This window comes from Vidua macroura, chromosome 10, assembly GCF_024509145.1.
Source record: "Vidua macroura isolate BioBank_ID:100142 chromosome 10, ASM2450914v1, whole genome shotgun sequence".
Taxonomy (NCBI): domain Eukaryota; kingdom Metazoa; phylum Chordata; class Aves; order Passeriformes; family Viduidae; genus Vidua; species Vidua macroura.
This window is the reverse complement of record NC_071580.1, coordinates 17,958,871-17,986,850: the sequence shown is the minus strand read 5'-3', so window position 1 is coordinate 17,986,850 and position 27,980 is coordinate 17,958,871. Positions and strand designations below refer to the sequence as shown.

General features: G+C 43.1%; 1 protein-coding gene across 1 annotated transcript in view; it reads right to left on the bottom strand.

Annotated features, from left to right (window-relative positions):
• EPHA4 (EPH receptor A4) overlaps window positions 1-27,980 on the bottom strand; it is a 104,149-nt gene that overhangs the window by 33,668 nt on the left and 42,501 nt on the right. Inside the window, exon 5 of the mRNA XM_053986106.1 lies at window positions 13,694-14,032. Coding sequence (XP_053842081.1) covers window positions 13,694-14,032 — 339 coding nt within the window. The remainder of the gene's footprint in view (window positions 1-13,693; window positions 14,033-27,980) is intronic.

The following is a 27,980-nucleotide window of genomic DNA, read 5'->3' as shown; positions in this document are numbered from 1 at the left end:
TAAGTCCAGCTTCATTTCTTGGCGACTAGCAGTGTCTGCTAAGGATCCACAAAGAGCCTGTGTATTTTCTGGGCTGCACATCCAGTTGTGTGTCACTTTTAGCACAGACTACTTCAACATACCAGAACTACTCTAATTTAGATCAAAACTATTACAGGAATTGAGATGTGACCAGAGTTCCCTGTGGTTTACATCAGAAATGAGGGAAGGATGAAGAAGATTTTGCAAGCCCAGGAGATGGCTTGTTCTGGGGATCAAAGAGGGCCAGCTCTTGACAGCAATACATTATTTTCAGGTACTGGCTCCTCCAATTTTGAAGGCCAAATAATGATGTCAGCTTATGCAATGCAGGTCTGGAATTACTCCAAAGATCTGAATCTGCAACCTACAGTCTCAAAGATTGCCTTAAACCAAAAGATTATAGAATCTACATAGCATTTAGCAAGAGATTTGTATTACAACTCAAGCATGGGGTCTGTTTCATCTGAAAACTGCTTGTTTTCTTTCTGCTAGCTCGCTAAGAAATCCTGTTGGCATGTTCTGACAAGGATAACTTAATAGCTGCCAACAGCAACATGGCAGAATACTGTGTATTTCCTGTATGTACGAATGCCAGTTTAAAACAAACAGGAAAACAAGCCTTTCAGTTGGAAGGCAATTTATAAAAATCTATCTGAACATCACAACCACTTAAAAACCCCAGCACCGAAACACTTCTAAATGCTAGAATGATTAACATGGAAGGGTGAACATACTTTGAGCTGTGAGTTGCTCTAGAAACTCTAGAGCTATAAGTAAGTTGTTAAGATGGGGAATTAGTCAGCAGCTGTCTGACCCGAGCAGGTTTGGAACCGCTGGTCACAAAGCAAGTCACATTGCAGTTACTCTTCCCTCTAGTTGAGTTTGGAATCTGACCCAGTATAAACAGCAATAAATTCTGTAGCCTAAAGAAGCCAACGCTGATGTTCCACTGCATTATACTGGCTTGAGAGAAGCAGAAAAAATGGGCCAGGCAGTCCAGACAAAGAGAGACTGCTATGGGCCAGAGCTAAGACCCCAGGACCTGAATTTGGGTGGGACACTTGTGGGAAAGACGTGCTGTAATCATCCTCTTACTGCTCAGATGCTGGTCCAAGCAAGCACAGACCACCAAGAATCCCTGATGGTGTCACACAATGAACAGCACCCCTGAGGACAGTGGCTCTGGGGGAGCTGAAAGGAGGAATTAGAGACCATAACCCCTAGTTATTAAAGCAGATAATAATGTTGGAAATGGAGCATTCCCCTACAGTTCAAAATAAGTAGTCTGGAGCAAAATGCTCCCCTTAGCATCTTTCCCTCAGGGCAGCTCTGCCTCACCCACATACCCTGCTGTTCCTCCCAGGAAGCCAGAAGTAGCCACCAGAGTTAATTCCTGCCCAGAAATAGCCTGTCTTTCACCCTTGCACTGCTGCACAGGAGGAGAATCTGCTGAGCTGCCTTTTCTAAACAAACTCCACTCCTCCCCAGCCCCCTCCACCAGGAAATCAAAGCTACCCTTAAAGAAACACCCGTTACCCTCAAATGAGACCCTTATCCCATTCTCTAAGCCCTTCCTCAAGTCGCACAAACATCCAGCTACTCCTCCTTCATTTTGCCATCCTCCCGCCCACAGTTAAGACAGGTTTGCACACACATCGTAAGTCAACACACGAGAGGGGAAGAGCTGTTCCCAAATTGTACAGAAGCAATGAAATAACTTACTGTATCTGTGCCCTGCAAACCACTTGTTGTGCACAGCTTTCAAACCTCTTACAACAGTGTTTCAATAATCCATAAAACAACATAAAAAATGCTGACCCTGCTGTTGTAATAGCCCAAAGGGGCAACCCTTTGTCTCACAGGGCATAGGACAGCTCTCACCTGATGCCCCATGTCTGTATCTATTAAGAGAAAGCCTCATTTCTGCTCCCTGGTCCTTTCTTATACTTACCATCAAGTCACCTGAGCATGTGGTTACCCCAACAGTTATGGCATAAAGCTTAATCCATTATGGGGCAAATGTGTCATTTGGCACCCAAGGCAACACATCTCCTAAAACTGCTCTCCCTGGTTCTCACACAGTTACTTTTTATTTACTTGAAACATGGATGTCTAGATGATGTATATACATGTGCTAAATAACGTCCTTTGTCACTTAGCTTCAGCATTAAGAATATTAGATTTTGGAAAAAGTGCTGCTTAAAAGCCTTTTTAAAATCCAGACAAACAGAAGCCTCTGCCCTATTTGCCACTTAGATGCCTTGGAAATACTGAAGTATCTTCTAAACTAAATAAATAAATAAATAAATTGCATGACTCATTCTGCTAAAGCAGCATTCGCTATTTTAATAAATAGATTTGGCCACATTGCCTCATCCTGGCTTCTGAAGTGCTTCAGTAATAGCCGAAACTTAGACTTTGCCATTTGGGTTTCTCAGATCAATCATCTAAAGTCAGAAATGGCAAGATTCTTGGGGGAAGAAAAAGTAATACAATTATAAACATTTTACTTGCACTGTGATCCACAGCTCCAACAGCAACTGCAGGCTGGGTCTGAGCCATGCCCTCCTGAGCCTGCAGCACCCAACAGAATCCAAACCCAGGACTCACTCAACAATAAAAATCAAAATTCTCAACTTAACACTTGAGAGCATAAATTGTTTCAAAGCTACCAAAGGTAAGGAACTTCAGCCATATTTAGTTTCAGCTCCATCACACAGAAGAGGCTGGTGCAGAAGGTTTGCATTTATGTATTTACATTACAGCTGAACAAGCTATACATTTTAATTGTAGTTGATATTCAGAGCGTTGGAACTGCAGTGAAGTACCTTCTGTACAAAGGTTAGATGGATTTGACATGATAGCATCTCTGTCTCTGTGCTGTTGAGAAATGCTTGGGATTGAATCAAGGTTTGGGTTTTCTGGGCTCAAGTTAGGAGCACTTTGTGAAGGACACTGCTCTGACAGCACTTAGGAGATCCTCATTCTTGGAGGATGCTGCAAAACACTGCCATACTCCCCCATCAAAGTGTCTCTTCTCCAGGGAACAAAGATACTCTGTGCTTATGGAAAGTACCACAGAGAATCACCACAGCACACTTAACTCACACTTGGAGCTCTCCCACCAGGTCCTTTCACTGGAACTGAATTAAACCCCCTTTCCTTCACTCACAACGGGCAGATTTGTTCAGGAAATTAAAAATCATTAATAGACCCGATGAGAGAGAAAAAACTCTGCACACAGCATTGCTACAAAAAGCAAAATTACCTATGTTTGCTATTCATTAAAAAAAAAAAAAAAAGTGATGAGGTACAAACTGGGGAAGAGTCCTAAGCTTCCTGAAACACATAAACCTTAAAATTAAAATCTTAGTTCATGATGTCAGTAGCCAGTTACATCATAGGTGGCACATAATTAAACTTATAAAGGGGTTTCATTATTTTGGTTTTATGTTGGATACTGAAAACCAGTGCATTATTTGTTTTAAAATTGTGTCAGTTGGAAAAACCCCAAGTGGAATCAGCAATTAAATATTAAAGGTGATTGCCTCAGTGTAAAACACTCCAAAGAATAATTGGTTTCCTGTGCAATGCAAGTGCCATTATGAAGTCTGAAAGATTTCAATCCTAAAAATAAATAAAAAAAAAAAAATAACCTTGTGAGGTTATGAGGATGTTGACCTGTACAAAGACCAGTCAGATTTGCATCCTGGAAGAGTACTGAGCAAAAGTCTGAGCAAATGAAAGCCCATGAAAACAATACCTTGTGCAGCAGTCAAACAGACTGGTCTGTATTCTGAGTTTGGACCTTGGTTTCCAGTCCCATGTTCCAGCAGATAGGATGACACTCACTGACCTCTTGCAAAGGCACCACTGGGCCTGCACCCCCTATCTGCAGTGCCACGGAGAGCCCATAAACCCCTGCAGCTTCTCCAGGACTCCCCTGCGCTGCTCCATCCCTGAGTTTGAAAAACACGGGATTTAACACTCAGCCACTCACATATTCCAGTCACTTTGTGCCTTATTTATGTGCATGCACAATATCCTGATAAACTATAGGGGAGGCTGCGGCTACTCCATCTGCATTCCCTTTTATGCTGGAAAGATAAATTGGGGCTGATTCAGAGGACAGATTTAAAGAATGCAGTCTGTTACTGAGACAAGCACAATCTTCCCAGGGAGCCCGTGTAGCGGGTTGTCTCCAGATCATGCCTTGATTTGTTTGCTAAAATAAATGGGACAGCACACAAAACTCAATTCATATACAAGAAACCTCTTCCAGCCCACTATACTTTCCTATTTTGTTCAGTCAAATCTGTCTTGTTCTATGATCTCTATACGACCACTTAACAGCAACATAGAAAATTAAAAATAATAAAAAGCTAATTAAAAATTTCAGTGCTTTCTTTTTAGCCTTTGGTAATCTGTGGGATTGGAAGACATTTATATCCAAAGCACATTACAGTTTAAGGGTTTTTCTGACTGTAATAATCCATGGACACTTTAAATGGATTTTAATACAGACAAAATCAAAGATATTTTATGGAGCAGTAGAAGAATTTAATAAAAAAATCAGAATCAGTCAATTGTCTTTTTAAGACTAGGTGATAGAATTCTATAGCAGGGATAAAAGTCCTAATAAACTCTGCAGGAACAGTTCAGGAGGCTGAGACAAAAGCTATCATTTCCTTTTAAATTAACAGTAGGATTTTTCCATAAGGGATGGTTTGAAATACAAATGACCACAGGAATAAAATACAAACGCTTGAGCTTCCTACACCTCTTTTGACTGCATTTAAAAAGTAAATACAAAACCACCGTCAACTTTTGTTATCACCAGTTTCCAAATCACAGAGACCCTGAATCCATTCTCAGAGTGCACTCGAAGTTCTGGGGCTCTGGCTCTTGAATTTAGTAATGAAGACAGATTACCTTAATCTAAGGAGAAGCCATGAAATCCTTCAAGGGGATGCAGAGAGAGGCTACGCATTTGCCCACTTTGTTTGGGTGGGGAAGCCCACTGGAGCCCTGCCATGATAATAAAGCACTCCCTGCACACCAGTTCACACGTGGGGCTAAATCTGAAGTGACATTTCTCAATGAAAGAAGCAGTATTCACTCGTGTGCTCAGCATTTTGATGTCCACCAGAAGCTGGCAAACATGATTATAGGGAGCCAGCAGGCATGCCACAGCTCTATTTAGCCCTCACGGTTTAGCGCAGTGCTATGCAAAGCATAAATAAAATATAACGGGCTGCCTTGGGATGGCATTCTGGGAGTGGGATTTCATGCATATGGATGGACTTGACACACATTTCACAAGGACAGAATATCTGAACCAGAATGGGCTGCTTCACCCACCCTTTGGGGTCAGTTCAGCATCCTGCCCTCCAAACTATGAGCCAATGCAGAAACTTTTGGGCTTCAGGGACTAGTGATGTTTATTTGTGGTACTCTGCATGGCATTTTAATTAGTAACTGTGTGGATTTAAAAACTGTGAATGGACACACAGGGGCAGTTGTGCAGCCTAGCTTTTGTGTTTCTACTCTCTCAAAAAAATCCTGTTTGAGGACATCAGCGGGGGGTTAATGGAAGCTTTGATAAAGTTCTCTGAAGCCTTTTATTGTTGCTGAACTACCGACTGGACTCTGCTGTCTCTCTGGCTGCTTTCCAATTTATTTAGTCAGCTGCAAAAACAACTAGACATTTTAGAAGCCCATCTAAACATTTAGTAGCCACAAACATTCTTGGGCAAATTCTCCTTCCACATGAAAATATTTCTGTGCCAGTTGTTTAAGGGAAGTGCTCACACCGATCGTCAAGCTCCATGAATGGGAAATGTCAGTTTGCTGCCAGGGAAAGTGAGCACACAGTTAAATAGTCCAGGGCAAATAAAAGCTGCAGGACCGCATCTCCATCTCTGTCAGTTTGGTAACTATTCATCTGTACCAACATCACTGAGACCAGAATTTTATGCCTCCTTGAAGTAAATTTATACGACTTAAATATGATCAACACTACCCAATGCTGAAATTAAGTATCTCTTTCCTAGGAGGATGTGTAACTAAATTCCATTTTCCACAGCAAACCACGAGATCTTTTAAAAAATGTGACCAAACTTTTATTTAAATGCTGCAATTACATCTTGGCTCTATCTGACATGCAGCTTGTCTAAGCTGTTCACTGAACCCTGAAGCTTGTTATTTACTAAGGATCTTTAGAAAGCACTTTTTTTTTTCCTTCCAACTAAGACTTGTATCCCTCACCTTGAATACAAATTCATGGAAATGGGTGGTGCAGACAGCTTTGCCAGAAAGCAGGCAGTTGTTATTTTAATTATTATTTCTTTGTGGAATGCTGCAGTTACCTTAAAATAATAATTTAATCCTTCTCAACAATAGTTTTCCCAGTTTTGTTTTTAAGACAGGAGCACGTATGCCTCTAACTACACATTTATTACAGACCATCAGCTAAAGCCTCTGCAAGAACATGGAGTTGTTAAGAAGAAACTCCCACTTGCATCTGCCAGCTTGGAGAAGCTCCTTACTCAGACACTTAAACTTACACACGTAATTAAACGTGCAGAAAAAACCTGAAGCAGTCAACACATGACATCTTCAAGTCTCTGAGAAATCTCATGTTCAGTGCTGAAATTTGCCCATTCAAAAATATTCCCCATTGTTCAGTTCCACACAATTCCCAAATTTCTAGCGCTAGGATCACTTTTCTTTCTGGATCTCCCACTGCATTGAAGATCTGTAGTTTCCCAAAATACACCATTTGGTTTGCTTCAGAAATTTTTGCAGAAACTCATTCAGTGTAAATCTTCAGATGTCCAAAGCCAAAATACAAGACCTTTTGAAAGCCCAAGCAGGGGAAGAAAAAGCAGGTGAAGAAAAGGCTGTCCTGCACATCCTGGCAGGTCACCTCACTGATCAGGGCAGATAAAACCCAACAACAGCAGGCAGCTTGTCCCAACCCTCCTGCTTGAACAATGTGCCGAGGGGTTTGCTGCTCACAACTAGCAGAAAAACGTGAAGCCTTAGAAACCCCACTGATTTAGATTTGAAATGAGAAAGCTGCATATAATTACCCTAGAATTCTGCAAGATGCCGTAAGAAATCAGTCAGAGTGTCATGCTCATGGATCACCCCTTTTCCATGTCCTTGCTTACTAGTTTTGATTTTCTTTCCTACTGAATTCAGGCTTGACACAGCTCCATTTGGGGAATAAGGAGACTGCTGGTCTATCATCCTTAGTACAAACACCTTAAAGCAAAGTAAGAACACCCCTTTGCAGCTCCCTTTTCCCACTACCCTGACATTGTACAGAAAAAAGAATGCAGCCGCTAGCATCACACACACTTCCCATGCTCTGGACAGCTGGCACACATCCAGATGTTTGCAAAGAGATTATTTTAAATCAGGCTTGTTGGGAACTGGGTGGCCAGGGTGCTGTGACTGTTTATACACACCCAGATACATGCATGAGTTTCCTCACGGGTTTCTGTGCCTGAAAAAGGACTGCTGGAACATGCTATTTGTATCCTTTGGCTGCAGGGAACAAGTAACTGGAAAGGGTGGAAGGGTGGGACTGTGCTGGTAGCAAGCACTTAGAATAAAAATAAAAAACTAAATTGACTCTTGGATGTCTGTGAAGGCTACAGGCAGACCAGCTGTGCCCAGCATCTGGGGTCCCACTCGCTCCTCTGCTTGGGCAGTGACATGCAGTGACATGAACTCACTCACCCTCCAGCACCTCTTCCAGGTGGGCCATCGAGCTGGATATCACCTCAACATCCTCCAAAGGTCCAGACACTCCTGAGGAACAGCCTGGCCCAGCACCTCAATCCTTCTCTCCACAAAACCCATCCCCACATCCCCCCTGGGAACCCGGCAGGGGCCAGGCTGGAGAGCCCAGCTGCCGTGAAGGGGGAGCTGATGAGTGTGAGCATCCCCACAGCCTCACTAGGGAAGGGGAATGCCAGCACAGAAAATGACTTATTTTGCCAACTTCCACTATTTCATAGGGTCTGTGAAACTGTGACACGAGTGCATGATGAATTCTGTCTTCACATTCACAGAGCTCCTTTGCTGGCTATTTGAAGATGAAGTCTTCCTTGGGGTTATACAGCCCTTCAAAAATTATGTTTCAACACAACAATAAACAGCTATTCACCAGGACTGCATTAAAAAAGGAACATTTTTTGCAAGCGCTGAGCACAAAACTAGCAGTCTGAATAACTACAGACATCGCAATTTTTAAAATCAAAATTAGCTTCCTTCAGCACCTCCCTATCGATAAGATTCTTAATATGCACATAAATATCACAACTCACAAAATTAAAAATGTTATGTTCACTCCCAGCAAACAGAAATTATTTACTATCACTTGTATTGAAACCAGGATTATACTCAGAGAACACGAGGGAGCTCAGAGAATCAGATGGATTGATCAACCTTCAGAGTAACAGTTAATTTTATTTTCCAGTAGTAGTTTAAGGGTGTTTATGCTGTCATCTAAAGAAAGCTCTGTGACTGAAATCTACTTAACAATGTCTTTTGATGTTTCACTACAGAGCAATTCTTTATAGGTAAGTTATAAATATCCAGCAAAATAGTGCATTAAAAAGAAAATACTAAAATCCTTAGCTTTCCTGGCCTTGGCATGCATTGCTTTTGATCTGCCTGAGCAACTATTATTTTTTTGACACGAGGAGTGCACACTGACCAAGGGCAATGTATGTCCATGAATTTTTACTGACTCCAAATGTAGCTCAGCACAGGCTAAACCACACTGGCATAATGTAAGACCTTATATGCATTTTCTGTGCTGTTCTGTACAACACGTGAGGAATGCTAATCAGCATTTGAAAGGAAATGTGGGCTTTCAAAGAAGACCCACCAAAATGCAAAATGGGAATATCTATTCCCCTAGCAAAAAGTCCAGTAGAACTTACAAGTCATAACTCCTAATTCTTTCCCTCTACCCTTGCCATTTCTGACTTAAAATACCATCATCCTCAAGGGATTGGGATCTTTCAGATTTGTTTTTTTTTTTTTTTTCCTTTTAGTAAAGGAATTAAGAACGTTAACAACAAACAAACCTAAAGGCTGAATAAAACTGAGTAACAGCTGACATTTCCCTTCCCTGCTCTGAAAGTCATTATTTTGGGTTCACCACAACTGCAGCCTGTCCCAGAAGAATACTCAATTCCCGTGGATCTTCTTGGGGGTGCTGAAATCCTGGTGGCACTGTGACCCATTTTAGCTCCTGCCTGGAAAGGACACTGAAGCACTGCAGGGCTCTGAGCTCCAGTGCAGGACTGGGGGAGCACACAGGAGAGGGGCAAGGACTGCAGCACCACCAGCTCCCCGCTCTGCCAGGGATGGGGCAGCTCTGGGACAGTGAACACTCAGCTGCACAGGCCAGGAGAGGGGCACTGCACACACAGAGGGGCTGGGCAGAGCAGGGACAGCAGGAGCAGGAATAACCAGGACAGAGAGCCTGAGGTATTCTCCAGAAAGATCATTTCTTGGTCCTGAGCACAGGCAGCTTGAAAAATCCAGGGTGATGCAACAGGAGAAGAAGTAAGTTTATTTATATATATGCTATTTTCATCCTAATTGGCACATCCTGCATCCATCTAGCTCTGCCAATCCACTTAAGGAAACACAGAGCCCAAGGTAACCTAACAAGGTAACAAATCACCAGGCAGTTTGTTTATTCAGAAATATCAACTGCTTTAACTCCAACAAGCAAAAGAGCGAGCAGGACACCCATCCCTCATAAAATGCAAACAAAACAAAGGGAGCCAAGCAAGTAGGAAAATAAGTTTGGATTTTAAATCTCATTTAAGCCTGTGTAGACTCTGCCCCCCACACCACTCCCTGCCTTAGGAATGCCTTCAGCATCCACGCAAAAACCTTGTCCCTGTGGCAGTGCCCCCTCAGACACAGGGGGACGGAGCAGGGAGCTCTGCCTCTCAGGCTGGAGACACAAACAGCTCAACTGTTTCATCCTTAATATAAACTGTTCAGCACATCTTCAAAAGAAAACCACACAAGCTTCCTGCATGCTGTGAACAAGATTTCTTTATTAAGAGCTTTACTTTTAATTTTGAACAGCTTCACAGCATTAACCTTAGCAAAAAAAAAAAACAAAACCAAGAAGCCCAGAGATTTCTGAGCCACTCAGTCAACAGCCTGATAGAGTTCTTAATTGAAATTAGTTTCTCCTAGCAGCATCACATGAGAATTGCTGATCTGCACCTCTTCCACAAGTCATTTCACAATTTTTTAAAGATGGACAAAGTGCTGATTTAATTTCACAGAAAAGTGAAAGCCCAAAAGCTACCACTGCCAGTGGTGAGACCCCCAATATCAGCACTTGCAGTACTCATTGTTCTAAGGAGATTGGCTCCAAGTTTCAGCAGCTCAGTGTTCCATCCTCGAATTTTCTAATTTTTTAATCTCATATGGGAAAAGAGTAATAGTTCCCAACTCAAAAAAAAAAAAAAAAACAAGCTAAACATGCAGAACAATGAGCTGAATTAATTCAAAATTCTTAAAATGTCGCAATACTGAAGTGTTTCACTAGAAGATAGAAATTTTTACTTGCTTCAAAGCCTGAAATTTAGTTTTTGCAAAAAAAAAAAAAAAAAAGCAAGCTATAAAAACCAATACCTTTTCCAAAGAAGCAGAAAAAATACTTTTTCAAACAATTTTTGAGCCTACTTTGAATGGCAAATCTTATTCTCATTTAAACACTTTTCTATAGTATTGGAAACTGAAAAGAGTTTCTAAACGAAGAGTGGAAAGTAAACTGCCTCATTTCATTATCTCAGGAGTAGAACGACAAAAGCAAACAAAAACCCACCTGTGCTTTTCAACTGCACCTTTTATGTCACTGCAATGCATTCCATCAACTTTGTGCTGAATATACCACAAGTGATTTCTCATTGCTTTCTGCCTCTCTCCAAATGCACACCTTCCACAGGGGCTGGCACCACGGCAAGCAAACACACAGACACCCGGATTCCTGAGCCTCACATCAAAAACCGCTTGGAAACTTTCCGACTATTTTCTTCCGATTTTACAGGTGCATATTTGGAAGGTCAAGTTGTTATGAGGAAGAATTCCCTGGCCTCTTGCGTACTTATCATTTTTACTGAATTTAACTCAGAGATGCACCTCTTGCAAAGAGTTCTAGCAAATTCTCCAGAAGACAACCCAAAAGCACTGCTCATATGTAAAGAACTAAAAAAAAAAAAAATCCCCATATTGACAACATTTTTTTTTCCTATCAAGTGTTGGGAAGCACAAGCATAGAGAATACAACCAATGATGTAATTTACAGATTTTTGGTGTTGGTGGCTTCATTTTTATCAGTAAAACAGAGAAGAAGTGCTATTAAGGGAGGAGCTTGGCTCTAATCTGAATTTAGACTTGCCTTAAAGAAAACAAGGCAGCTTTACATTAGTGTAGAAAAGGTGCACGATGAAAACCAAGCCTGTGGCAGTGCACCATGATGACATGATTTCTTTATAATGAAATATAGTGAAAGAAAATTAGTGGCACAAGGATTTTAATGCACCCCAGACACACATTTACAATGATTAAACAGATGAGTACTTGTAAAACCCAAGGGTCTAACGTTACAAACCTTTACTCAAGCAAGCAGTTTCACCAAAATCAATGGGACAATTTGCATATGTAAGGCTATTTATCTTAGCTGGGATCTGTAGGTTTAGGCCACACATTTCTGTTTAGATCGTCTATGCAGCAGAAACCACAAAGTTGTATGAAGAACAGGAGAACACTGCACCTTGGAGTTAATTTTCATTTATACCAGTATAATTTTCTCCGTCCCTCTGACGCATTTGATAAACCGGGCACGTTTTGAAATTGGAAATGTTGGCAAAACTACAAATTTCCTCATGGGAAGAATACTACTCATGGATAATAAACAAAATCAATTCTTATTTGCATATTCAATCAGATTTTGGTTTGCATATAAAAGCATAAGATGGTAGAATTTTCACACGGTAGATGGATCCTGCTCGCTTATTCATGCATATATGCATCCACTAATCCTTACACATGCCAAAATCAGTCAGAAATACTCTTTGCTAGGCATTCACAGCACAAAAACACTGTCCCTGCTGCTGTTCTCAACCTTCTCTTTTCCTATAGTGTATGACAGCACTCTCCCACGGCTTTCTCCCAAGACTCCCTAATAGCCCCTGCTCTCTATTAGTCTTCTTTTCACTAGGCAAAGTGGTGGTTTGAATTTTTGAGTCATAATTTAAAAGGGATGCTGTCAACTGTATATGAAGAACAAAATACACTGGACCAGATTTTCAAAGGCGCTTCAGCACGGACTTGACAATTTCACTTGTAACTGTCACTGCAAAATTGAATGTATCTCCCACTGGTAATACTGACATGTCCTGGACTACAGCTAAAATTTTCAGATTTAGACTATGCCTACCTATTTTTCACACGCACCTACTAGGAAACAGAATTCAAAATATTTATATGGTCTGGTCCTATCAAAATATGCAATATTAATATTGCCTCATACACAGTAAGCCTGGCAATAAATGATACCCTGTAAGCTACGCTCCGAGGTGCTGAATGCCTGCAACATCTGTGGGACCTGAAGGCAATCAGCACTCTGAGCCATCAGATAACAGGTTTGACTATCTTGTAGCCAGTCTGACAGTCTGGATATCTCATTTGCATTTAGAAGAGTGTCATATTCAAATGTATATAATTTTGCGCATTAAATTAAAAATTCAACTGGAACCCTGTGTGTTAAACCCGAGCTGGCTTTTCTTTTTCATTTCTGAAAAAGAAATGTTTTCACGGAATTAAAGAAAAAGATCAAACAAATTAGCATCAAAACGGCAATCTGCAGCTGCAGCCTTTGCCCTTACTAGGTCAAGCATGGGGTACCAAAAAAGCAGAGCTACCCAGGGTATCTGAAATAATCTCGTATACACAGAAATAGTATTTCACTCTCCCAGATGAATGGAACGCAAAAATCAGTCAGCATGAAGTTGAAAGCTCATATAGGATTTCCACAGCAATGCCAGCTCTGATCAATTGAAACATTGTCAGCAGCAGGTTAAGGAGGTATTTATTTAACAAGGGGACAGAATCTAATTGACTTTCCAGGAGAGGAGAGCGAGCAGGCAGGCGAGCGGGCGCCCACTCGTTCCGCTCGTTGAATCTTACACAGCCCTTTTTCAAGGGGGCCAGGAGCACATCCTTGCGCTCCCCAGGCACGTATTTTGCCCTCTGCAAACACCAAGGACATCCTTGTGTCCCTGTACAGCGTGTCCCCTGCAAGGAGCAGAGCTGCTGGTGGGCCAGGGGAGGATCAGGGCAGCCGTGCTGCTGTGCTTCTGCAGAATGCCTCCCAGCGTCCTGCCCGCGTGCTGCAGCACAGCCTGCTCCCAGGCACAGCACCCAAACCCTCCTCTCTCTCCCTGCCTCTGAAGCATTTAAAGTATCCATATAAATCACCAGAAAATAAGGGTTTGACCCAGTTACACATCTTAGGGCTCCTCGCATTCATTTGCTAATGCTAAATGTAATGGAAATCACAGCTTTCCTACAAAACAGGCAGCAGAGATGGGAAGGGAATTGCTGTTTATGTTCCTACCTGCTTGGTTAGTTGTCACAGTGACTGACACCGCCTGGTCCTGGCTGGGGTTTTGCTTGGACACTCCATTCACCGCCCAGACTTCAAAGGTGTAGTTGGTGTGTGCCAGGAGGTCGGTGATGGAGACTTTGGTGGTTTTCAGGCCGTTCTGCTGGGGGCTGAAGTGCACCCCGCTGCCACAGGAGCGGCAGCGGCTGAGCTCGCCGGCCCCGCACCTCTTGCACACCACGTTGTAGGAGATGTCCTCCCGGCCACCTTTGTTCTGGGGGGGGCTCCACTCCAGGTTCACCGAGGTCTCGTTGACATTGGAAATCAGGTGCTGGGGAGCAGATGGAGGGCCTAAAAAGACAAAGTCCATGTGTTTTTAGTTAAGGGAAAAAAAACCAAGCTTACAGAGTGACATCAGAGTTAAGGGTCCCAGATGCTGTGCAACTCCCATTTAAGTTAAGGACAGCAGAGACCAAGCAGAATTTTACCTCTCTATGTTCATAATGAAGGCAAAGAAATTAACTGGTAAGTCACCTCTGATCTCTTTATCTGATGAACTAACAGTATTTTCCAGCTCTAAATGAGCCTGAAAGCTCAGTATTGCAATTAAACAGGAGTGGGACTTTTTCACTTGTTATGAAAAATGTTAAATTTATATATCTTATACTCATTTTTTTTCCCCATGATTTCCTAAGCAAAGCATCAAATGCACAAACTTCTGCTTCACTTGAGATTTTCAAAGTCCCCCATTACCTACAGGCAGGCTCTCACTGAAATTATTATAGAAATATCTCATGGTATCTTTTTCTGAAAAATATAAGTGCAATATTTTCCAGACAAGTTGATGTCAAATCACATTCAGTGAACACTGAAACCCATCAAGCAGGGACTTGAACATGACACTTCAGCATGCAGGATGGAGATTTGAGTAGGAAGCCAGACACAGAACTAAGGCTTTGAAGGATGGAAAATAAAGTTTACAACAGGGGAGTGCTGGAGAAAGTGAAATAATTGAAGAGGAAAATATGGCGAGCATCTGAAGGAAGGGCTGATAAAAGAAACCTGGTTAGAAACAAGAGACCAGACGGAAAGCTTGGCAATAAGGCTGGATTTGAGATACAAGGTCAGTTTTTCCACCACAGGGGTGGGAGACTTCATAAACACGCTGCCAGAGAGCTCCCAGCTGGTTCCAACACAGGGACCATGGGATCAGAGCACAGAGCCCTAGGCAGGCTGGGCAGGAGCTCCCTGGGCAGGCTGGGCAGAGCCCAGAGGCAGAGCCCCTCCTGCACCTCTCCAGAGGTGCCGTGGCCAGCCCTGCCCTGCGCCGACCAACGCACGGGCACAAATCCTATTTATGTGATAAAATCCCCACAGGCCCCAAACCCACAGGCACATTGAAATTGCAGAAGAGCTAATCCTGCAACTCTTAATCTAATTTCAATACAGTTGAGACACGTGTTTTGTACCCTTAAATTTAAGGTAGATGATTCAGAGCGAAGCCATGAAAGAGATGGCTATTTTATTCTTCCCAAAAAGCTTCCCTGACCATCACCAGGCAGCCTGCTCTGGGACAGAGCACACAGGTATTCTGACATACACAGTGCTTTGGGATAGGGCTGCAGGTAAGCACTGCACCAAACAGAAGAGAAACAGAATGAGAATGAAGATTGCAAAATGTATCAATCCAGACCAGAACACAGTAAAAACAGCTGTGCTTACTGTTAGTCAGAGCTTTACATACAAATATTATTAGCAGAAAAATACTGGAAATAATTTTGTAAAGTCACAAATTCAAGACACAGGAAAGCTCATGAAAGCTTCTTAGATTTCATCAAAATACATTTGATGGTTGCAATTCTAAAGAAGTTCAACTAGATCTCCTTGCAGAAAAGGAAGGAAAGGAGAAAGTTCTGGCAAATTTGTCAAACATTATGAAACTATGAACCTGGCAAAAAAGAATCAGCCAGCACCAACAGTTCCATTAAGTGCATAAATAAATAAGTCATAATCTCTCATATGCCAAAGGTACAAAAACAGTCATCATGGTAAGACAGGAACCAAATGCATTGAAAATGTGAAATTCTACTGAAATTACAAAGTGACTCATCAAGTGTAACATCAAAAAGGTTAAGCTGTTAAGGGATGACTATGAGGAAGATTAATTGTGGCTCCCTCCTCAATTTATCAGGTTCATCTCGCAGGAAGCCTGAGGCCTGACCAGGCTGCCTAGGACAAGGTTTTGAGGGCTACATCACTTCTTCGGGTCTGTGCTGGAAGCCACCAGGATGTAACACATGCTCAACAGGAGACAGGACTTTTATTTTGAGAGAGGTAGGTAAGTTAGGAAAAGAGTCTTAAATGACACATAGGTCAAATGGGTCTTCAGTACCTAAATGAAAGGTCTCTGTTGCAGGAGTAGCTAAGCAAGGATTGTTTGTCCGTGTTTACTTCAAAAATACAAAATTAATATATTTCTTTTGAAAGGAGGGAAGTCCTCCCTTCTTGCCAAACCTTTGAAATAGTCTCTGAGTTAATCGGGGTTGACAGGTAGAATTACTGCAAGAAGAGAGAGCTGAGTCCAGCCCCTGAGCCAGGGAGCCCTCCTGCCTGCTGCACCACCAGGCTGCCATTCATGGCTTTTATTTATGCACTGGCAGCATTTCGGAGTCCTAAGGACAAAACCCTTTTACTCAAAGATCAGTTACTGAACACAGTAAGAGATGTTTCCTGATCCAAAAACCAGACATGAAAAAAAAAGGAAAGAAACTCGTTTTAATCTCTATTCATCATGTGGAAATGGAGGCAGAGAGAGATGTGGTGAGACAAGGGCACAAAAGACATGCTTTGCACATCTGGGCAGTGGTCAAAACTTTCTCAAGTCCCAGCCCAATGCCTCTGTCCCATAATCAGCTCTCCTTCCCCCAAAAGCTGGCTTTGCTAAATCCCCTGGGTACGAAAAAGTGGTCTCTGCTTAGCCTGCAAATACACAAGCTTCCTTTTCAAAAATAAACTCTGAGTGCAATGAGGTGGAAGACAATCCTGAAATGGTGAACTCAAGTGGCAGCACAGGAACTGCTGAGCAGGGACTGAACCAGACTCTCTCCACCCTGGACTTCCCCAAACTGCCTCACACCTGGGCTCTCTTCAGGGCAGACAGGTGCACACGGTAACACCTGTCCCTCTGCACTGTCAAGGGAATGGGAAAACCAACACAAGCCTCGGGGAGGAAGAGCAGCCTCAGCAGGCTGCGAGCCCAGGTGCTCATTGCACAGTGACAGTCTGCCCTGGCCAGAGCAGCAGCCAGAGACTCTGGAAGCTGAGGCTGTGTGTCCTCCCAGAGACTGGTCAGGACCTGGCAGCAGCAAGCCCTGAACAGAAACTGCTCCTGTGGGAAACATCAAGAGCCTGATAGCGAGGAAAAGCAAAAGGTGTTTTCTTACAGAGCATTCACTCGCTGCAGCCACACACAGGAGAGCATCCACTCGGAGCGCAGCCAGGAGAGCCGAGATGGGGTGGTGCCAGTGCAAACACCTCCTTCCCCAGGCAGCACCAGCTCTGCCAGGGCAAGAATATCCCCATTTCACAGGGGTATTCCTGAAGCAAAGACCTCCATGGGGAGAGGGTTCATACTACCACAGCTGCTGTCTGAAAGATGTCCCTCTTAGCTCAGACACAGCAGCCAGTTTGGGGTTAAACTCAGACTTAGTCTGATGTCCATTAAGATATTTTCCAAGGCTCTAAGTCCAGTTTCACATGGGAAAATGTGCCAGAATGAATCAAGCTCCTCAGAAGCAAAAAGTCAGTAATTAGTATGTGGGACAGGGCACCGCAGTGTCTAAACAGAGATGCGACCAAGCGGAAAACCAGGGAAGCAGATGCTTGCAGGTCACAGAGATGAGTGCACCACCTCCAGCATGAAAAGGAAGATGCGGGGGAGTCTCCAAATGGTGGGCTGACATTACAGTGAGGGGAAAAGCAATTTGTTTTCTTCCTGGAGTATAGTCATCAATGGAGCTGTTGGCACAGGGAGCGGGGAATAGCTTCAGATTGATGGGCCTGGTTTCAGATGTTGAAACACAGGGCGTATCCGCTCCTTCAATGGTGATCAGGATTTGCTTTGTTTCTGACAACAGAGCCGCTGCCCATAGATGAGACAAACCCTTTCAGGGCCAGAGCAGGCTGCAAGGGCCAGGATAGTAGCAGGGTGAACCCAGCTAGCAGGATCCCACAGGGAACAGCATCCTGACAGCCAGACCATCACCCTCACATAAACCTGTGTCCTCTGGCAGAAAAATCTAGCTACGGGGCAGATGAGAGAGGAGACAAGGACCTGTGCTTAAATCACCATCACCATCTGTAATTTTGTCACAAATCCCACTATCTACAGCATTTTTCATCAATCTCCTGCCAATGGAAGCTTGCTATTGCATGGGCTATTTGGCACTGTGGAAGAATGGAGCTGATACTGCCACACTGCCTGGAACAGTTTGAAAATGTGACAGCTCCTACAGGAAATCAAAATTAAATCTAAACATTTTAATTTTGAAAACAAATTAATTTTAAAATTCATTTTATGATGTTAGGAAGGCAGGTGCTGTTGTTTTCTCTGCACAGGGCAACAGAATCTGAGAGATAGATCTGCAGAGCCACTCAGTCTTCTCCAGTCAGTGACTGCAAAGGGAACACAGTTTGATCATGGGACCTGAAAGCCGGATCCCTCTCCAGCCCCTTTAACCAGCACCCTGAACGGACAGGGGGGCTCCTCTGTGGGAACACAGGGAACGGAAGTTTTCAATTTTATTCCTTCCTGGGGCTCCATAAATCTTGCTCCACAATAAACCCATCAAAATCAAGTGAGCCATGAAGCAAATGGGAAGGCCCTGGGTGGAGCAGTTCATTGTGTGTGTCAGGGCTGAGGGAAACACTGAAGAGTCTGTTTAGCAACAAATAATCTTCACCAAGCTAATCTTGCTATCTTCCTCAACCCTCCTATTAGATTTCCTTAAATATATTGGGCAATGCAGACTGTTTGGCTTTCTCTTGCTGCAATAGGCTACAGCCATAACAGCTATCTGTCTTTCATCCACAGGTAGAGAGATCTGTCTGTCTTAAGGACAATGCACCCTATGTCAAACAAACATTCACAGAAACAAGAGGTTTTAAGGCAGCAAAAGCATAAGCACTACTTTTATTGAAAGGACTCATGTATTTTAGCACTCTTTCTACAACTTCAGGCAGTATTTTAACTTTTCCTTTATCAACACTTCTCTCCCTCCCTTCCTACACTCAAGTCTCTCTCCAATCAGAAGCCTCCCACACACGCCTGTACAGCTGACAAGAACCTGGTGAAAACCATGACAAGGGCACATACCAACACCTGACTGTCTCCTTCCTTCCTTTCAGACCACAGGAGATCCCTGTGTGCCAGCTGTCTGTGGGTCACAGGTCCCTGTGGGCACACTTAAGGAGCTTTGATGATGCACACCAGGGATCAAGCCTGGTCCAAGCGCTGCAGTGACTCACAGGCAACTTCCACAGTGAAGACCCGGTAATGAACTTGCTCTCCAGGACTGAAGTAGCACCTGTGGGTGCAGATGGCAAGGGGACACAGCTGGGAAGCAAACCAGGCTGCAGACTAACACTGGGCATAATAACACCTCAGTTAAACTGTTTATTTGCAAGGAGTACAGTATTTTCCGCTTAAATCAGCTGCTCTAAAGACTAAGGGGCATCAGACATAGTTGAGTCAAACATCAACAGGTTGTTTGTTGTTTGGATGCCATCCAGCTGAGAACGTTATCCCAAAGCCCCTTTCTTCCTGTCCCCAAAGGATAGCAGCACAAATGCAGGAGGCTCAGCCTCACAAATCTGGCAAAGTCATTCTGCCAAGGAGAAAGAATGTCTACCCCAGTGTAATGAATGATTTCAAAGAAAGATAGCAAAAGGGGATTAGCTACAACTGAGTGAATATTCCTGCTGCCCTGAGGGATCAGCATGCCCAGCCCTTCAGGCACACCACAGGGAAAGCACAGACCCCAGGACTGCAGCATGCCCAAAGGACAGGATCTAAGCAGGACTGCAAGTGCAGCACCACCACAAAGGCACAAGTGGGGAGGAGAGAGCCCTTCCCCTGACAAATGCAATACACCACAAACCCACACAAAGCCATGGCAGAGGACATGCTGCAGCTGGGCTCCTGAAGCTGGAGGGGCTCCAGGGAGACAGGCAGGCAGGGTTGGTTGGTTGGTTGGTTGTGCAGGGAGACTCCAACCAAGTCAGTCTTCTCTTCCTCCCTACAGCTGCAAACCCAAAAGATCTACGTAACCAAAAAATATCCCTGAAAACTAACCCTGGGATTTGAAGGCAGACTTGTAAGTGCACTGTGCTGGGGAACTGCATTTAAATGGTTATGACAGAGGTTTTAATATCCCTGGTTTTACATCTTCCTTTTTTATTACTGATCTGCCCAGCAAGGTGTTTCTCTAAAAGTCTCTGTGGGTGTATGCGGTAAATTCAATTACAGTTTTCTACAAGGAGACCAGACAGACTTGTTTGACATCAAGAATACTGTCTTCACTAAACCAGTTAATTTAGTTCAGCAACAGTGTATGGTTAGGAGGCGTGGATTAAAGCACAGAGAACGGAGATGAGAAAGAAATGATTCCCAGCAAAACAGCTCCCAAGTGACCTTGTTGTCCCATAAAATGAGAAGAATAAGAATGACCTTGCAGCTTGGTTCTCTGCTGCCCCAGGTTGACAGGACTCAAGAATCCCACTTCAAGACAACTAGCAGCTCCAAATTTTGGGCAAACAACTTTCGTTCACCAAAGGTAGACATGAGTAAAAAAATTCCTCTTTCCTTTTCTCAGAGGTCTCATGGCCACAGGATTAAAGATAAAGTTTCGGGCTTTGGTTTGGCCAATTTTATCAGATACAAGTAGCCTTTATATACTGTTTTCTTATGTTGAAAAACAAAATCATCGCAAAACAACCCAAAAAGCATTTCAGCACAGGGTTCTGACATTTAATTCCTTTAAAGTGAATCTAGCACTTCCAAGAAACCCACTCTGGTGGCACCCAAAATAAAGCTCTCTTAGCCACAAATAGCTGCCTGTCTGCACGTTTCTGTCACAGCCTGGCAGAGAGCTCCTTCAGGAGCTCCTTTTTTTATGCCAGCTTAGTCTTCAGCCATCAGCAGTGGTAGTGAATTATTCTGGCAGCAACATTACCCACTAAGGACTGAACTGATATTATCAGTATTAGGACTGTAACCACATCTATTTACTACTAGCCTCTGTTATAGTTAAGATTTATTACCTTGAAAGATCTGTCTGTAGGAGGAGATCTATTAAAAATGCAAACTGAAACACACACTCTCCATGGAAGTGCTAATGGAGATAATTCAAACATATACCCTCAAGAAGGCAAGCCTTTGTTAGGAGCATCCTGTCAGTCACCAAATCAGTGCATTTAAAATGTACCTCCTTTAAAAGAAAAATGCTTTCTAAAGGTATGTATGTGACTAAGTAACTAGGAGGATGAAACTTTTGAAACCTGGAAGAAGAAAATTATTAAAAAAAATAATTTAGTCCTTCTGCTTGGGCACGTGTGTAAAAGCACATTTCTCCAGCAGGTAACGGATGTCTCTGCAGCCAGGGCAGTGGATAATTATTTTCAAGTGGGTTGTCACACTGCATTCAGCCTGCGTTTGCCTGACAGTGTGAAATCAGAAGGAAGCTTCATTGGCAATTCCCACCAGACATCAGAAAACCTCAAGCATGTAGAAAAGACTTTAATCTTCTTTAACCATTCCCGTACTCTCCTTGAAGAAAATATCACTACTTTTTTAAGGCAGCAAAAGCAGACCGTAGCTTGATAAAGATTCAAAATTATTTTAACAAACAAAAAAATATTAAAATACTGTATTCAAAATAATACAATAACCTGCTACAGTTCGAAGCTTTCTAACTTCACCCTAAAACTGTGAAAGCCCTGCAAAAATACTGTGTGTCAGCTATGGGTGTTTGCTAATCAAAGTCAATCAGGCAGACCAGCAGGCCTCAATGGGCTTTGGACCAGGACTGACAAAAGGATCGTCTTTATGAGCCTGCTCTAGAGACGCTGACCCTCTTCATCTGCCCTGATTTCAAAGGGAACTCAGGGTATTCAGAAATCTTGAGCTAATTTGCTACATAATAAACAAGGTTCATACAACAGGGAAGGTTGCTATGATGCAATGTGGTTTAAAAGGAGCCCAGGATGAACTGGCCTGTTTTGAATCGGCAGCTTGGCCTTGGCTGCACTACAGAGGAGCAGCAAAGTCTTTGATAAGTTAAAGGAGCAGCAGGCACCTGGGAGCAAGCATCCGACTGCCTAATAGCAAGAAAACCTGACTAGAAATGCTCTGTCAGAAGCAGGGAAAAGTTTAGCACATCTGCTGTACAAGATCTGAGAGCCAGCTTTTGTGTGTAACACAGCAAAGAATAAAGAGACCAAATAAAGAGGTGTAAAAAAAAAAAAAAAAAAGGATCCATACAATGAACACTTCCAAAGATCTTTGGAGCCTATCTGCAGAGAGCAGTGAAATGCCAGTGGAAGTACACCAGGTGCCTTTGAAAGGGCTGGCTCAGGCACAGAGGCAGCACCAGGGCTCTGCTAGGCTGTTGGTCGTGTTGCCAGCCTCACCCACAGAGTCACACTGCTGCTCTCTCCCAGCAAGGCCTCACCATGATGGTACTGTATGGATGGCCTTTAACAACTCTAATCAATGCTCTTTAATTTCATCATGACCCTAGAATCATCTCCCTGGGGGCAGGGCTGAGCGTGAAATAGAGAGTTTACTATTTTTTAAATAATCAATGTCTTTAAACACCTTAAGTTCACTGACAAAAAACGTCTGGCAAAGCTGTGCCAGGCACAGTGTTCAAAAGGAAGCACTATGGCCTCCTTTTTCCAACTCATAAGGTTTTATTGAACCTGTACAGCAGTGGAGCTGTCGATGCTTCAGCATGTGAGCTCTGATGCCCTTCAGATACGCCTTTGTTGTTGATCTCTAACCATCTGAAAGAAAAGTTCTAACACACAGTAAATACCTGGGTCCTGTACATTTAAGCTTGCAAATAAAGCCCCCACTTTCCCGAGACAGCTGTGCATATTGCTGCCACTAATTGCTTCTTTCACCAGTTGTGGACAGGTCCCCTGTTGTTGTGGGCTAATTTACACATGCAAAGGCAGCTCGGACAGCACTCACTTCTTGCCTGCCTGGCTATTCCTGACCATTTATCATCACAGATTATGTGTTTTACAACTGGCGAGACCAAAGCCAACAGACCACAAGATGCAGCAGTCACTTAAAATACCAGTAATCTGCTCCATTTCCACCCTCTCGCCTCTCTGTGCATAGTTAGCTTTACAACTGGGTTATAATAAGGCAAATGATTTGGTAAACAATTCTTCATTTATTTACTTGGGCAAGATTCCTTTGACTTCAGCAGGAGTTCTGCCAAGCCAGGGATGCTGGACCAGTGCCAGTGACAAAATGCCCATTTCACTGGAATGTATGATTTCCTATTTACTTGCCAGAAGTAACCCAGTTACCAGCTTCACAATAGGCTTTGTTCCTTTCACCCACAGAACAATCCAACTAATAGCTCCTCTCCTAAAGAGGCTAAAGAAGTTAAGCAAAGAGGTCCAGTTACCACTGGCAGAGGTGTGGGAAAACTGATGCTCACAGGTACCACTCCTTTGGAGTCTAGGCTTCTCTTCCAAGAACTGCCATATAAGAACATTTTGCATTGTCATGTATGCTGAGCCATGTTATCACATCTACTCTACTGCAGACAATACCACCCGTGTTCACTCACTCTTTCGAGATAAAAAGAATTCCACTGCGGAAACCAGAAAGTTATCTGACAGCCTGACAGGAAAGAAATCCAACCAGAAAAATGAGCTGTTCTGTAATTGGCCCATCTGCTGAATTTCTTATGCTGTTTGCCCTCTAATTTACTTCAACAACTCTACAGAACTGGGTCCTGACTAACCAAATCAAAGCCCCCTTTTAATTGAGTAAATGTCTCTGTTAATTTAAGGTTCTGGCCAGAAAATCAGAAGACAGCTAATAAACAGTTGCTGTATTTAAAGGAGTGATGATTTCAAGTCTACTGATTATAAACACACACTGTCAAATTACTCCCGTCTCTTCTCTTCAAGCCATAACCACTCCCCTTTTTATTCAATTCCTTCAGCCTGTCACCACACACAAGGAGAGACAGCTTTCTCCTTTGAGATTCCCATCACTCACAATCCCTTTCTCTCAGCCTGGCAGCGATGCAGCGATGGATGGTCCATTTTCCCAGCCTACGTGGAGAAGAAAAATCATTCTCTCCTTACAGCCTACCCACTGTTCCCTCTGCTCTTGTAACTGCTGTACTACAGCTTAAAAGGCATTCTGAGGTACTATTTACATAATGAACAATATCATAGGATGTTTTGAGAACAAAATCATTTATTGAAGTTGCAGATATATATATATATATATATATATAAAGATGTGGAAGAGTTATTATGTCATAAATTTAAATTCTGAAGATCAGAGGCTCTACTGGCATATACCTCATACTACAGAGAACAGGCTTCAACAGCAGAGGACTGCAGTAATGCCAGCACAAGTGTGGAAGTGTGGCAAAGCCAGTGCAAAGCCACCTACAATGCAGTAGCCAGCACGACTGTGTGGTGTGCTTTCCTTTTTCCTAGCAGCCACAATGGCGATAATCCACATCTGACTGGAAACTTAGAAAAGGAACAAGTTCAGTTGAAGGAAAAAGCACATTTGCTTATTTATATTGTTTATAGTCTAAGCAATCATTATAAACATGTGCTCAAATAATCAGCTCCTACGTAATTACTCATTTGCAGCCACAGTTATTAGGTAGGTAAATTCACTCTTTTTTGAAAATGCAGGTCAAATATTTATCTCTGAGATACGTTAAAAGTAACACAAGATTGAGTTAAGGGTATATATTAGACTGCAACATTAACAAAATTGAAGTGTTTAGACCTTTCAAACCTTTTTTAAAGCCTTGACCTTGGAAACAAATAAGGACAGTGTTATTTTAATGTGCATTCAAATTTTAACAACACAGTCACAGAGCTCTAGTGGAATTCACATTGAGTTTCCACTGTAGATTGCTCATCATTTCATTATGGTTCATTATGCTGATAACTGTCAGAAAGCATTAGAAGCAGGAGCCTTGAGTAATAGCACTGAAATGGTAATTTAAAAACAATATACTTTCTGAAGGAAATACAGCACTGCACTAAATTCAATTAGAGGAGGGGAATGTAAAGACAAGTAAGTGATGTTTGCTGTTTGAAGTCAGGCTATTCAGTTTCTTGATAACCTAGACTGGAGAAAGTCCTTTTAAAGCAGGCACTCTTCTCTTGCATCTCACTACATCTGCTCTTATTATCTCCAAGCTTCTCTGGTAAAAACTGTCTTAAATGCAACTCTTTTTGAAATATTTCAGGCCATGACAAAATATCAATCAATCCATCAGTCCCTGTTTGGGTGACACAACTGACTAAATTATTCAGGGTCATTTAATGAGGCAGATTTCAAGCTGGACAGTCCATGATGGTAATCTCTCTTTTGTAAAGGGCTCCCAATTAAAAATCATTAATAATTTGAATTGAACAGACAACATAAACAATACAAAACCGTCCCCTTCTTGGTCATAATGTGAGCATTGTTTGTTAAGAGTTAGAGAACCCAACTCATTAATGGTGGGGACACAGGAACAACACACATTAATTTGGGTGGGAGCTGCACCTGCCTGCACCAGGCTGCAATTCACAGGATATCTCCTTACACAGAAGAGAATTCAGGGACAAGGGCCATGATTGAGACTGATTTGTTTTCCTGCCTCATGGATTCATGTGTGGGTAAGGCAATTTATTCTCCATTACATTGCTAACCTTATGAAAGACCCTTCCTCTCTGCAAGTACTGAAATATAATGAAGGCCTGTAGAGTTGCCTTGACATTACTTTTGCCATGCTTCCGAAAGGGAAAGGTGGTTTGGGCTCAGGTGTATTACAAGTCAATCATCCCATCTCCATGCCCAAGCACACAGCTGACAAATCCACTGTGCTTCAGAGCTCAAAGTCTGAATTCGCAAGTTTGGCCAAAGCGGCAGATCCAGGCTGGCTCTGCCCCTTGGTGGTGACAGACACATTGACGATTACCCCCAGGAGGCAGGTTTGAGGGGAAGGATGCACCAGTAAACACGTGTATGTCAGGGTCTCTGCCTGGCCTTTGACACAGCCCACTCCTCTACCTCTACACCCACACTGCCACATTGTGCTCTTCCTTGCACAAACATTACACCAGACGTAATCACTCACTCTAGCAGAGCTGAAATGCTGAAATAGAGCAGACTACGAAAACCAGAGTTTGAGTAACTTGTTTAGGAGCCTGATGCCTGTCTTACCTGAGGTTAGACACAGTTTTTACAGCTCAGCAAGGGATGGCAATGTCAGAGAGTAGTGTTATGGAAGGATAAAACTTTGGAGCACCTCTCCTGGCCAGCACAACAGGAAGTAGATACTGCTTTTGTTACTTAATTGCAAGAAAGGAAAGGAAGGGGAATTCTCTTATTCCCTTTCATGCACTAGCACAATCAGGCTAATGGAAAGTCCTAACAGTCTTCCTCCCCCAGCCTAGAAGGCAAGATAAATGACAAGGCCAGCCAGTTTACTACTAAAGGAAATCAATAGCCAAGGGTCAAAGCTTTACAAAAACACATCTTAAGAAGGCTGAAGTTCTTCATCTTAAAAAGTGGTTAGGAATAATAAAGAAGGGATCAATCCACAGTCCATTCCAGCTGTTCTTTCCAAATTATCCAATGTTACTTTTATTCACCTGGTCTAATAGTTCTCCAAGTGAACAGAAACCTGATTTTACAAGCCAGTGGAGCAGAGTCTATCTTTTTGCTAGAAGAATGGATCTCAGATACTGTTTTATTTCTTCATTAGTGTGCCGTCACACTGAGCGATTACTAAATGTAGGCCTGAATGAGAATACCAGAGTTAAAGAGAGCATAATGAACAAAGAAGGTGCCTGATTATTATGGCTGTCAGCACAAGGGAATTGGGTTTGTCACCTGGTTTAACCAACTGGTAAGAACTGATTACAGTCAGAATCCACCTGAAAGCACCTTTGATGTTTACGCTCCCTTCTGTCTACACCTCTTGTCAGGAAAGTCAGACAAACGGGGACCTTCTTCTGAAGGGTCCTCCTTCAGCAGGGGCCCTCTGAACGCTGTCACTTGCCTCAGATATAGGGGCCCAGGGCACTGGGAGGGGGAGCGTGGCCAAGGAGGAGCCCGCGGGCCCGCGCACGGCTCGGCGGGCAGGGCTGCGCTCGCGCCCGGGCGGGCAGCACCCTCCCAGCACAGCCGAGGCCGGGCTCAGAGACGGGCACAGCAGGGCTGGGGGAGCACAGCTGCCCACAGGCCAGCGCAGGAACAACTCCTGTGTCATCCTTCACCTTGCATCACAGCAAAAGAAGCCCTTCAGCTACAGGAAAATTCAAAGCTATGAAACAGGGCCTCCAGAGACAGGCCTGTTTTCCAAGAGCAAGGATTGTGCTGCTGGCTTGCCTCTGCCTGCAGAGCCCTCCTGGGCCGCTGCGGAGATGAAGACTGAGGCCAGCACCACAGCCTTTGCCTTTTCTTCTTTCCTCTCTGTATTTTTGGGGTAAAAGACCAAGATCGGGAACTTCAGCTTTGTCTGACCTGCCAAGACAGGAATGGGGAAGAGTGCCTGCAGCAGTCCCAAGACTTGACAAAAAGGGCTAAGCTTGCAGGGGTACATTTTGCAATACCAGCAAACATACATATCATTTGCTTACAATTTCCCCATCTGGAAATGTTTTGCTCTCTCCTCATACTTCCCTAACTGCATGTGCCCATTTAAATTCAACCAGTTGATTACTAATTTGATTTCAATTTGGTCAAGATATCATTCACAAGGACCAGGGCTTTGAAACTCTTTTGTTGGTATAATGTTATTTAGGGTGAACATTCCAAACAATAGTTTTGTTGTTGCAGAAAGACATTTTTCCTATCAAACTGGTCACGTTTTAGATCTGGTAGTGTGAATTATATTATAGAAAGCATGTTCTTGCCCATTTAGACAAGGTTTCACAATACAGTTAGACTCCATTCCCAGTCAATACTTGGCAAGGGATATATGCACCACTCTGCTTCCTACTAAGCAAAAGCAGCTGCTCTTGGCTA